This window comes from Heptranchias perlo, chromosome 23 (genome assembly GCF_035084215.1).
Source record: "Heptranchias perlo isolate sHepPer1 chromosome 23, sHepPer1.hap1, whole genome shotgun sequence".
Taxonomy (NCBI): Eukaryota; Metazoa; Chordata; class Chondrichthyes; order Hexanchiformes; family Hexanchidae; genus Heptranchias; species Heptranchias perlo.
The window spans coordinates 32,258,224-32,272,115 of record NC_090347.1 but is presented as its reverse complement, the minus strand read 5'-3'; the positions used below and the strand labels follow the sequence as shown (position 1 = coordinate 32,272,115).

General features: G+C 40.7%; 1 protein-coding gene across 1 annotated transcript in view; it reads right to left on the bottom strand.

Annotated features, from left to right (window-relative positions):
• LOC137341233 (protein shisa-6-like) overlaps nucleotides 1-13,732 on the bottom strand; it is a 76,639-nt gene extending 62,907 nt beyond the window's left edge. Inside the window, exons 1-2 of the mRNA XM_068004304.1 lie at nucleotides 13,529-13,732; nucleotides 12,075-12,825 (exon numbers count right to left, since the gene is read on the bottom strand). Of these exons, the coding sequence (XP_067860405.1) occupies nucleotides 12,075-12,634 (560 nt within the window). The 5' untranslated portion in view covers nucleotides 12,635-12,825; nucleotides 13,529-13,732. The remainder of the gene's footprint in view (nucleotides 1-12,074; nucleotides 12,826-13,528) is intronic.
• Between the last annotated feature and the right edge of the window lie 160 nt (nucleotides 13,733-13,892).

Below are 13,892 nucleotides of genomic sequence, written 5' to 3'. Positions count from 1 at the left end.
GCTCTTAAAAGCCAATGATAATATATGTAATGCCCGGCTCATTGTAGTTGCTACAGGAAACTTTGATGACATCTCACTGCCAGGAAATTGAGCTGTTGATATTGACTAACTAATATGATGTTTTCTCTTGCATCTTGTTTCCTCTCAACACTGATAAGAGAAGCGGTTGTGGACAATAAGATTATATTTATTAAGCAAAGTTAGCAAGATGGAAGGGATTGAAGGCTGCAGTATCAATAGATGTGATGCCAATCTCTTGATATTTTCTAAAAGCATCTGCATGACTATCTGGTACACAATGAAGGATAATCTGTGTTCCAGCTGAGAGGAGTTCACAAAATAAAGCTGTGGACTGTCAATTTCTACTTGGAAATTTCCACTTGCAAGTCACCAATTTAGCGCTCTTAATCAGCAGCAGGCAACAAATAGCCAATCATCTCTGCATCTTCAAAGAAAATGGATTGTTACTTAACTTCTGATTGTGCATCACCACGACACTTAAATGAATAATCATTTCATCAGCACAAACTGTCCTCATATTGTGTTCTGTCACAACAAGGGAATTAGGGGTTACGGGGAGCGGGCAGGAAATTGGACATGAAGCTGAGTTCGGATCGGTCAAGGCCCTGTGAGTGGTGGAGCGGGCCCAGGGGCTGAGTGGCCGGGTCCTGCTCCTACTTCTTGTGTTCTTTAGATTTGAGATTAGGATCAGATCAGCCATGATCTTATTAAATGGCGGAGCAGACTCGAGGGGCCGATTGGCCTGCTCCTGCTCCTATTTCTTATGTTCTAATCTTTAATGTCCTGTTCAGTATTGCCCCTCTGGTTTTTGTTCCTGATATCACTTGTGTTGGGAGTTCTGGAGTTGCTAGCAAGGAGAGATTAGATTGTAAAGATCTTTCTATGGGTATCTGACATCATGGTGCTGCCAAATGCCCATATATGGGAATTTACACCACCAGTATTTAGTCAGAGAATTCTTGATTCCAAGACACCTCTGAATTGAAGCCAAGTGTAAATGTGGACCTTGAGGAAACCATAGTCCCCAAATTTAGTATGCTACTGGTAACAGTAGTCATACCTACCAAGGCTTACTCATCTGAAATGAGAGTCAATCATTTAATTTAAAAAAATAACCCCTTTTAATGTTTTTAACACTTAAAAATAACCCAGCTTCATATGTTTAAATGGATTTGTGATCAGTCTCACTCTTTGATCATAAATCTCACTTGGAACAGCTCCCCGATCATGACAGCTATGACTAAACGTGGCATCTGTTGGAGATGGGAGTGACACATTTCACAGATACAAAAAATGAACTAGCCTGTTCTTGTATCGATATAATACACCAATTTAAAGGCTTGTTGTTACATAAGTGCAGTGTTTATAGGCAGTCTTATTTCTCACATCAGCCAGCAACAATGTCTCTGAAAACATTACTGCAGAGCTACCCATGTTCAGTGACTAGCATTACATTCCCTTGAAGGAAAGAAGAAATTTCAGGATGCTCCAAAGTGCTTCATAGCCGATGAATTGCTTAAGTAATTTAGTGTGTGTATATTTTATATATGTGTCTACATAAATATTTATATGATATATTCTGTTCATACCCTGCATTAAAGTTAACTTGTATCAGTGTTCATGTTACCAAATTACAATTTTGTCATATATTCATCATTTTTTCAAATAAACTAGAAATCAAATTGTAAAGTTTACAATTAATTTACTCCCTAGCTTTTTTGAGTGCTGTTTCCTTGATAAAATAAATACAGGAGTAAACTGCCACCATATACCATTTTTCAGTAATACACTTCCTTTCCAGATTTTATTAGGAAACCTTAATGATAGGCCAAGCCCCATGGTGCAAGTCACCACTAAGGTTGGAAATAAATCAAGTAGTAGTAGATAGGTGACACCAAACTTGAGTTTTAAAAGCTTGTGGATTGTAATAAGACCACTGACATATGAAAAAGGAAAATGCCAGCTGGGTCCATCAAGCCTATCCCATGGTGTAAGTTCTACACACCGACACCCTCATTCCCTCCTCCATCCCATACACAGTCATGCGATCTCCTGGGAGAAAACAAATTCGGAAAGATGCCTGGGAAATTCCTCTCCAACCCCCCAAAGGCGATCAAGTTCCAGGAGACCAGTGACTGGGTGGCACTATCCCCAATGACCCACCTCCCTTCTACATTTGGATATGTTTCCTGCTCACAGGAACTCACTGAGCTCCATTCTGAATGCGTGCAGTGAACCTGCACCCGACGGCAATTAATTCCAGAGGTCAATTACATAAGAACATAAGAAACAGGAGCAGGAGTAGGCCATACAGCCCCTCGAGCCTGCTCCACCATTCAATCAGATCATGGCTGATCTTCTACCTCAACACTTTCCTGCCCCATCTCCATATCCCCTGATTTCCTTAGCATCCAAAAATCCAATGCTCTCAATCTTGAATATACTCGACGAATGAGCAGCCACAGCCCTCTGGAGTAGACAATTCCAAAGATTCTCAACCCTCCAAGCAAAGAATTATTTCCTGATCTCGGTCCTAAATGATCGACCTCTTATCTTGAGACTATGACCGCTAGTTGTAAACTCTCTAGCCAGAGGAAACAGCCTCTCAGCATCTACCCTGCCAAGCCATCTAAGAATGTTATACATTTCAATTAGATCACCTCTCATTCTTCTAAACTCTAGAGAACATAGGCCCATTTTACTTAATCTCTCCTCATAGGACAACCCTCTTATCCCAGGAATCAATCTAGTGAACCTTCGTTGCACCCCCCCTCTAAGGCAAGTATGTTCTTCCTTAGTTACGCAGTACTCCAGCTTTGGTCTCACCAGAGCCCTATATAATTGTAGCAATACCTTCTTACTCTTATATTCCAACCCCCTTGCAATAAAGGCTAACATATCATTTGCCTTCCTAATTGCTTGTTGTACCTGTTAACTTTCTGTGATTCATGTACAAGGACACCCAAATCCTTCTGAATGCCAACATTTCTCAGTCTCTCACCTTTTAAAAAATATTCTGTTTTTCTATTCTTCCTAATTTCACATTTCCCAACATTATTCTCCATCTGCCACCTTCTCGCCCACTCACTTAACCTGTCAATATCCCTTTGCAGCCTCTTTGCATTCTCCTCACAGTTTACTTTCCACCTAGCTTTGTATCATCAGCAAACTTGGATACATTACACTCGGCCCCCTTATCTAAGTCATTGGTATATATTGTAAACAACTGAGGCCCAAGCACTAATCCTTGCGGCACCCCACTAGTTACAACCTGCCAACCCGTAAATGACCCGTTTACTCCTACTCTCTGTTTTCTGTCTGTTTAATTTCTGCAAAAAGAAGCACCTTCTAACGTCTAACCTAGTTCTATGCTTTCATAATTTATATTTATGTCCCCTGGTTTTGGCTAACCTATTAAGCTCAAATAACCTATCCACTTGGACTAAGTTTATAATCTTGTCATTATTCTAAAGACCTCAATCATATCTCCTTTAAGTCTATGCATTTGTAAAGTATGTAGCTCTAGCTCTCTAAGCCTCACCTGGTAACCAAGTGCCTTTAAACTAGATATCAATCTAGTGGCCATCCTTTCCACCTTTTCCTGGGCCTCTACATCCCCTCCATGTGAGAGGATCAAAACTGGACATGGCCTAACCAAGGCCATGCTTTACATTTAATTGTGCTGAAAATACATCCTAACACCCCATTCACTTTCACCGTAGCCTCATGGTTCTAGTCATGGACCGTCAATGAATAATGCATTGTAACACACAGGTCCTTTCTCCACTCAGCAGCCTTGAGTGTGCAACCCTGCATAGTGTACACATTCTTGCAGTTGCCTCTACCCAAGTGAGTTATGCTACATTTATCTATATTAAATTACATCTGCCAGACACGGGCCCATTTCCCCATTGCATCTAGATCTGCCTGCAATCTATTTTTTTCATCTTAGATCCTTACACCCGCACATATCTTTGTATCAGCTGCAAACTTGTGGATAGTTCCTCTGGTGCCTTCATCCAGATCGTTGATAAAGATGGCAAAGAGCAACAGGCCTAAACACTGATCCCTGTGGGTCACCACTAGTGACCATCTCCCATGCAGAACTACTACTATTAATAACTACCTTCCGTCTACACAAATGCAACCAGTTACTTATCCAATCCAAAATCTGTCCGCAAATCCCACAAGACTCAATCTTGCTTCATAGCCTTTTGTGTGGCATTTTGCAAAGACTTTTTGAAATTCTAGATACACAACAGCGAAGAGGCTTCCATCATCCACCAATTTCGTAACCGCCTCTAAAACCTCAACCAAGTTGGTGAGATGGGATCTTCTTTTCCGGAAGCCATGCTGAGATTCCCTAATAGCCCCTTGTCTGTCAAGTTGGTCATACAGTATGTCGATAGTGATCCATTCTAGAAACTTGCCTATAACTGAAGTCGAGCTAATGGGCCTGGCTCTGGCTTATTGCTCTTTTTACATATTGGTACTTCATGGGCCTTTCTCCAGACCATGGGAACAATCTTAGACCCCAGTGATCTGTTAAATATATGAACAAGAGGCTTGCAAAGCCCTGCCCCTATTTCTTTGAGCACCCTAGAATGAATGGCATCAGGGCCAGCAGCTCGATCCAGTTTAACATTACCAATTCTAGCAAGGACATTGTCCACATCAATCATAGATCATTCCAATGTAGTATCAACCCCATATAGTGTTATGGGTAATCCAGCATCATCATCAGTCGTGCAGACTGATGCAAAGTAGCTATTTTTTAATATAGCAGTTTTAAAAAATGTAAAAGTTTTAGCGTCATAATCTTAAAATCACTGTTTTGGTTATATTGTGCTAACCCGCACAGCACAATTCAGCACCCTTAATGAATAATACTAACTCAAAGCTTGGAGATGGGAAATGTACATATATTACAAAAAAGGGCTGAGATTGTGTCTATCATAAAAATTACATCACAGCATGAGGCCTTTTAGCCTTCACGTCTGGGCCAGTTCTGGCTGCTTAACTGGAGCTATATATTGTAATCGCATTTCCTTGTTATTATCGAATCTTCTCAACCCTATGAGTGTTTTTCAGTCTTCAAATGCACTCTTGGTCATCTTTTATCCTTTGTATAATGCATGCACAATGGTCAATGCCTTGTGGAAATTTATTGTTTTACCATTCAATAAACTGCCCCTTCATGACATGTATGAGGCTTTATGTGGTATTGTTCAAAAAAAAATCTATTCATCCTGTGTGACATGAAGCTACGAAGCAAAACTCACAATACTCGAACAGTAAAGCTAAATACAGAAAAATGCAACTACAAAAGGGGGAAGATTATATGTATTTTATAAAAATATAAGGTTGGAAGTGGATTAAAGATCTATTTTTCATTCTCTGTCCAATATGCATAAATGCTCTCTGTTGCAGCCTTCCTTCCAATAGTGCAGTCGTGGTTATAATGTTGCAGTTTATAGCTCCCAATCTCCGAAGGAAAGAACCTGGAGCCATAAAAATATTGAACTGAGTACAAACACTAATGTTCTCTGTGCTGAGTAGTGTGAATTCAGCTTCAAATTGGTTGAGGCTGGCAGTCACCTCAGCCAGTGGTTTGAGTTATGGATGTGGCCTTTCAGAAACTACACTGATGCAGTGGTTCCGCAGAAATTTTAAATCGAATTGTATAAGGCTACATTGTCTTGCTACAAAATGAAACATGAATAATGAAACATATGTGTATAAAAGCATGCTGTCTCAACCTTTGCAGAATACCTGAAGGAAGCAAGGAATAATTAATCAGAGGCTAAGTGGGAAACAAGTGGAAACACGGCAGAGAGAAGGAGCCGGGGATACGGATAACAAACAAAATTGGAACAAACACCAGAGAGGGGGCTGCTTCAGGTTTAAAATGATCATCCTAGTGTTTAATTCCCTTCATGGCCTTGTCTCTTTCTATCTCTTTAACCTCCTCCAGCCCTACAATCTCCACCCCCGAAGTCACCCTACCTCTGAATCTGGCCTTTTGTGCACAAACCCTCCCACTTCCTTCACCCCACTATTGGCAGCCATGCCTTCAGCTGCCTGGTCCCCATGCTCTGGAATTCCCTCCCTAAACCACCCCCCCACCCCCGCCATATCTCTCCATCTCCTCCTCTAAGATCCACGTTAAAACCCATCTCTTTGACCAAGCTTGACCCCTCCAGATATCTCCTTATTTGTCTTGTCATCTATTTTTGTCTGATTATGCCTCTGTGAAGAACTTTGCTTCATACTTCTACATTAAAGTTGCTATATAAATGCAAGTTGTTGTTCATGTTGAGATGGTGGTACTGAGAGCAGAAAAAAATTGAAAGACCGCAGAGACAGGGAGATGGAGATACGGAGCAGTGGGAAAGAACCAGAAACACAGCTGAGGGAAATAAGTTACTTGGACAGATTTTAACAGTCAACTAAGAGGGAGTAGTAATTGAAATCAAGAGAAGAGAGGAATTTTTCAGGATTGATTTTTTGAAGATAAGATGCTAATATAGATTCAAAATAAGGTAAATAAGACTTCACTGAATTTTAAAATAAAATTGCAATGGACCAGCAGAGATTAGTTACGATGGAGCACAGGAGCTTATTCTAAAATCTCCTCATACATTATGCTACTTGGTTAGCTCCCAAGAAACTTAGGATGTGGGTTTGCTGTGATGGGTACAAGCAAATTATTTTCTAATAAACCCATAGCAATCTCTCAACAGGGTACAGTAGCCTCTGTGATATCATTTGTCCCTACATGGACAGACTCATTGGCTCCCCAAAGTGTCAAAAATTCAAGGAACTTTGACAAAACAATCCTATGTGTTGTAGAAAATGAACAGTTCAGTGTGATTGTCCAAGTAACATTGAGCCCAGACAGTGAGTGTCGGAAGGCTATTCAAGTGTCGGGCATCACAGCTGTGCCCTATTCTGTCCTCATCCAATATCCATGGATGCACACTTTCCAAAAGGGCTCACTGAATAGTGGTCTGGAACAAGATGACTTTATATTTCCCTCTCTTTAGCACAGAAGCATTAATGCCAATTACAGCATCCTTATTGTCCCTCTCCCAACTCAGCATATACCAGGGATAGAACTGTAACCGCCCTGGTCTGCGTGACTTAGTACTGTACCAGGGCTTGTATTTACCAATGAAGATATAAGCTGGAATACCTCCTACATCAATTATTCTGTCAGCCATAACACTGATCTTATCACCAGTTATTGAGCTCTATCAGTGGATGACTTTGTGCTCCATTGCTACCTGGTGTTGCATTGCATGGGATTAACAAGCTTGGCTGTGTTGGAGTTAAGTAGTTAAAGGTTACAGATTCAATAATGCATTGGTGACACCTATTAGAGAATGTATTTTCTTGAGGCTTTAGGTTTTTTGAGCGAATTGATAGGTTTACTTCATATAGAAGAGGCTCCATTGTATTCCGTTGCTGACAGATCAGAGGATCGTCTGCAGTGTGGGAGCGAACAGAAATTTGAAACTGATCAGTCTGAGGATTTATTGATCAGTTTCAAATTCTGTTCTTTCCATTGGACGTGTATTGTGCAATATGTTCTAATTTAGGTGGTGTCTGCGAGGCCTGATTGCTTCTTTCAGCTGAAGCAGATTGAATTCAAACAGCTCAGTACACAGTACTCTTTTATTCTTTCAGTAGCTTTCACTGGTGAAATTCTTACATCGTGCTTCTTTCAGCCTCTGTCTGTCTATCAGTGTTCACTACATCCTTATATCCTGTTCTATCACCCTCACTCTGTAACTTGGATTTTCACAGTTGGCTGTCTCAGAATTAATTAGCAAAGATTGCTCAAACTGTTGAAATATTTTGTGGTTCAATAATCATATGAAAGGAATTAAGTTAAACAAGCTGTACGTATTAATTTTGCATTTTGGTTATTACAATTGTTTGCATTGGGATTGGAACACATAGAAAGTCGCTTGTATTTTAATGAATTAAAAGTGGAGCCACATTCCTGCTATCCTCCAAGGGCTAAGCAAACTGCTCCAGTGCACCTACCCAGTCATTGTGTACTACACTGGCAGAATACTAGGCTTCTTGATCCTTCTGTCATTGTATACTACACTGGCAGTATACTAGGCTTCCTGATGCTTCTCTTATTGTATACTACACTGGCAGTATACTAGGTTTCCTGATACTTCTCTTATTATATACTATACTGGCAGTATACTCGGTTTCCTGATACTTCTCTTATTGTATACTACACTGGCAGTATACTAGGTTTCCTGATACTTCTCTTATTATATACTATACTGGCAGTATACTCGGTTTCCTGATACTTCTCTTATTGTATACTACACTGGCAGTATACTAGGTTTCCTGATACTTCTCTTATTATATACTATACTGGCAGTATACTCGGTTTCCTGATACTTCTCTTATTGTATACTACACTGGCAGTATACTAGGTTTCCTGATACTTCTCTTATTATATACTATACTGGCAGTATACTCGGTTTCCTGATACTTCTCTTATTATATACTATACTGGCAGTATACTCGGTTTCCTGATACTTCTCTTATTGTATACTACACTGGCAGTATACTAGGCTTCCTGATGCTTCTCTTATTGTATACTACACTGGCAGTATACTAGGTTTCCTGATACTTCTCTATTGTATACTACACAGGCAGTATACTAGGTTTCCCAATGCTTCTCTTATTGTATACTACACTGGCAGTATGCTAGGCTTCCTGATGCTTCTGTCACCCAGCTGATCCAGAAGGAGTGGGGAGGGCTTCAGTTTGGGAATCAATTCCATAAACAATAACATGGATTTTTTTCCCCCCCATCTAAGATTTTTTTTACTTTGTCCTTTCGTTATTTTTTTCTTCTTCAATTTTGTTTTGAAAACAAACTCAGTTTACCTCCTAAAGGAAATCCATCCACAAGTTATATGAAAATGAACCACTTTGAAGATCGGTACAAAATTTAAAAATGAAAAATTACTGAATTCAACTGAAGCAAACCAGTCACGATGTAGACTTGCTTTCAAATTGTGTTGAGAATCTACACAAATTCTAACATTTATACTTATAGTTTGAATCTATATTAGGTTGCTGCAAAAATAGATTTTCTAGAGCAAAAAAACATAAACAATCATTTGTAAGTTGTTGGCAGCTTTAGTAAATAAAACCCTAAATTATATTCCTATATGATTTGCTGGAATAAAAAGGGATGCCTACTGTTTTGTAAATTGGCTGGTTGCTGATCACTGGTGCTATTTACTTTGTACTGTTGGCACACAAAATGTATGCATACTTACCATCCACGAGTACACTGACTCTGTATTCATACGTGAGAATAAATATAGACCACTGATAGATGATAGTGAGATACAAGGCAATAGTTAAACCGAGGGCCTCTGATGATTCTAGTGCTGCAAGAGCAAAGCCCAATGAGTTTTAATCATCAACAGAACTCTGAGATTCAATTACAGCTTCATATCTCTGCCAGCCATATTTCATTCATTACAAAATATACAAGGTCACACTTATCACTAAAGCTAGTTTGATTTTGATTTCTGACACTTGCTGCATCTTCTGCTGTTGGTGCATGAAGTTTGCAAATGATGTACATGTTGGGGAAATAAAGGGAGGAATGGCAATCAGCCTAGAGGTAAAGATGATGTGATTAAGGCTACACTAATACAACAGCTACTAGTTTCAGGGCAGTACCTGTAAAGTGTGATGTTACAGATGGCAGCCCCAGGTTATTCTGCTGGCTGCACCTCCAGTGCGCATAGTAACAAAGGAACACTTTGTTGCATGCTTGTACAGATTTTCAGCTATACTAGAAAGGAACCAGGGATGAGGGGCTTTAGTTATGTGGAGAGACTGGAGAAGCTGGGGTTGTTCTCTTTAGAGCAGGGAAGTTTGAAAGGAGATTTGATAGAGGTGTTCAAAATCATGAGTAAATAAGGAGAAACTGTTTCCAGTCAGTAACAGATATAAGGTGATTGGCAAAAGAACCAGAGGCAACATGAGGAAACATTTTTTACACAGAGAGTTGTTATGATCTGGAATGCACTGCCTGAAAGGGTGGTGGAAGCAGATTCAATAATAACTTTCAAAAGGGAATTGGATAAATACTTGAAGGGAAAAAATGTACAGGGTTATAGGGAAAAAGCAGGGGAATGGAACTAATTGGATTGCTCTATCAAAGAACCAGCACAGGCACGATGGGCTGAATGGCTCCTTCTGTGCTGTAACATACTATGATACTATTTGATGTTAGGAGAATGGGAGCAGAAGCATCAGGTTTCTCCAGACATTAAAAGCGTTGAATCATAAGGTTATATATTCCTTAGGAGGCCCAGGATACTACCTGCAGATTTGTAGCAGGCTAGAGTTATATTACACATGGTACACAGTCCAAGCAGTGTGAGGCAACATATTCAAGGTGGTATGACTTCTCTGTCTCGTGTGCTCAGAAACTGATCTGCTCCCAAGGTATACTGCTGCTTTAACAACAATGTACACCCGAAACCTAAATTGCATCAGTGTGAAAATGGCAGTCTAATTCTATAGCAATATCAGATATTTGTGCTGTATTTTTGTGATAGAGGATGGGCAGATAAAGGAAAAGCATATGTCATAGTTATCAAAGACCCTCTTTGCAACGGCCATACACACTATAATTTATACAAAGTTCTATGACAATCTTTTTTAAAGCAGAAAAATAAAAGGAATTGTGATTTCATTTTGAAAATATCGTATAGCAACAAACACATTCATTCATTGCAAATGGTTCCTGATGCTGCCTGATTATATTATACTGGTGTTTCACTGAGTAGAAATTAGGAAATTATACAAAAAAAATTCCAAGGTCTGAAATTTCTGTCTCAATATATTTGTTGTAAAGTATATTCCAATGATCCCAAAATCTTCATTTGTAAATTCTCTTTAATTTAGCGCTTTAGTTATCACCCGAGACTGTAGGCAATAAACTTGGTGACGGGATTATGGAGAGAAAATTCACCTTGTTTTAGCACCTAAAATATTAGGTGATAAATTAGGGGCTAATTTAAGAGGAATATATTGTCTGTCCTGTTTACATGTCACTTAGTTTGTGTTTAAAACTTGAAGTATTAAACTAAAGTAAATATACTTTATTTCTGTAAATATATTTCTGGGGGAAGACAGCAACTACATGATACGTTGGTACAGATGATTTGAATTATTAGCTATTCCACTGAAACCTTTTGTACAGTTTGGCAAAAAAAAAATCAGGATAACATAGTCATAGGCTAAAACAAACATTTATAAAGTGAATGTTGACAAATGAATTGCAAAATTGCTTGTTTCATCACGTTTTTTAATATTTTGAAGCATGTTTTTAAAATGTTCTTACTTTAAAATAATTTGTGGCTCGCCTTTTTTGTTTTTAAAGATTCTTAACTTTGTTTTGGTTTATTGTGGGTTTGTTTTTGTCTGTGCTGTGGATCCTTACATTTTTTTGGTCAGTTTTCCCTCCATGTGTTAGCAATCACCCCAACGCTCCAAGGACAGTGTTCATTTCAGAGAACTCTTAACTTCTCCTCACCTGATGCTTTCACTGCTTTTCTCATCGGAGGCGCTAAAACAATCAAGTACTGATTAACATATTTAAAGCTGGATATTTCACCTTTGCATATGGGAGGGTGGGAAATATTTTACACAGCACGACATCGGTTTTCAGCCTGGGAGGTGGGATCCCAGACGTCATCAGATAGATTCCTGTCGAACCCTCATCAGATTTCTGCAATTTTTTTCTGTATTCATTTATCAGCACATTTCTATGGTTGTATATTAAAAAGAACAGGTTTTTTTTTGCATTGGGTTTTCCTTTGGGCAGCTGACAGGGTCTTTGGGACTTTAGGGTGAGGGGATTCCCTAGAATGTGTGAAACATTTACAAGAGGTCTCTCTCACACATATTCACACAAGTTTGAAAACCACTTGGTCTGGCACTGCATCTTCTCAATCAGAGAGAGAGAGAAAAAAAAATCATGATCTTACCTGGACACGTTCATTTCACGAGGAGGTCGAGTCGCTTTATCGTAGGCAACTTTAGCACAAACACCAGCTATAATCACAAAGGCGATCACCCCGCAGGTGATGTAGACGGTGCTGTTCGTCTTGTCCTTGCTCGGATCGTACACGTTCTTCAACTTGTCCCGATCCGGGTCGGTGGTGACTTGGATTTCCACTTTAGGCGTCACGTAGTTTTTGCAACTGTTTTGCTCCAGGATATGGTTCTTGTCCTGGCAACAGTAGCGCACGTAGCAAGTGCCACAACAGTAATTGTAGGAAGTCTTGTTGCATTCAAAATCGGGGTCCCACTGCCCGGCGACGTCGTAATGACCCCGGCACTTCTCGGAGTGCTGCAGGACAAGGGGCTTCATCCTGTTGATCTGCAGGACGGGCACGACGACGGTGGCGTTGATCTGCTGCACCTTCGAAGTGTAGCCCCTTTGACGCCGGGGAGATGCCAGCGTCCTGTTGTTCCGAGTCCTCCCTGCGCAGATCAGCAGGTTCAATGGGTCCAAGTAGACGAGAAAGAGTAGAAGGTGCTGCATCTCTTTGCAATTGGGCTGCCTGCTTCTAACGCGGTCCTCTCCTGCGATCTCCCCAAACACAACTAACGGTGGCTTCTCCTGCCCTGCTCCCAGATACCTCCGCTAGCGACCAGCTCCCACATGCCCATGATCCATGAGCTCGCCAGAACCATCTCCTTCAATCCGCAGAGGAAACAAATGGCTTCAGATATCTATTTTAATAGATATACACAGGTATAAATCAAACTGAATCGCTCTCCACTGCGGCAAATTGGGCAACCCGAGCCCAAGGAAGAAGAAAAAAAAAGTCCTTGGGTTTTCTAAATTAAGATGGGGGTTGTACTAAATCCCATCACTCGATTGCAGGCGAAAATTCCTTCCTTTCTGTCGGAATGTGGAAGTTTTTTAAAGAGCATTTTCTCCCATCGAGCATGGGGGAGATGTAATCTCACTTCTCAGTTTCCACTGCCCAGGCTGGTCTGATGGGTGCAAAAGAACAGGGGGCGGGGGGAGTGGGGGGAGCGGGGGGAAGACAGCAACAAGAACAAAAAAAGGCTAGTTATAGCAGTGTCAGGTGGAGAGATATCGCTATCTACATACTGAATATCAACTCAGTACAGAAACAGTACGGCGCACCCAACGCAACCAGATAGAGGTGAATACATTACTAAAAAATAACCCCACTCACACACACACACTGTGAGGCAAGGACCAGGTATGGAATGGTATTAAGAGCTGCCATTCATTGTCCGAATAGTGATATCTTTTAAATAGATTAAAGAGGGTGGGGAGGGGGGTGGGGGGACTTAAGTTTATTTGATTGAAATCATCGCTGTTCTAGGATCCACGGCCAGTTGACACCGAACGCTGTGGCCGATTGCTCTTGTTATTCATTTTTTTTTTGGTGAGACTTACCGCGTTACACGGCTGGCTCCGGTCGCTCCTGATGGCACTCACGTTGGCACAGCGAGGAGAGAGACAGTGAGTGAGTGAGTGAGTGAAGCTGCGAAGCGCTTGAGCCCGGCCGCTCCGCCCCCACCCCCGGCAGTACAGCCCACGCACTGCTCACCCGGCCAGCGAACGTCACCGCCTCAGACACTGCCTTCTACTTAAAGATCCTTCCCCAAAAAAAAACTTAAGAGAGAGAAAAAAAAAAGAAACAACAGCTCCCCACCACTGACGTGCTATTCCCTGTCTATCTGCCACATGTTGAGATATATGTGGGGGTGGTACTGTGTGGTTATACAGAATAAGCGTTTCTGGAGCTGGGAGTTGTGTT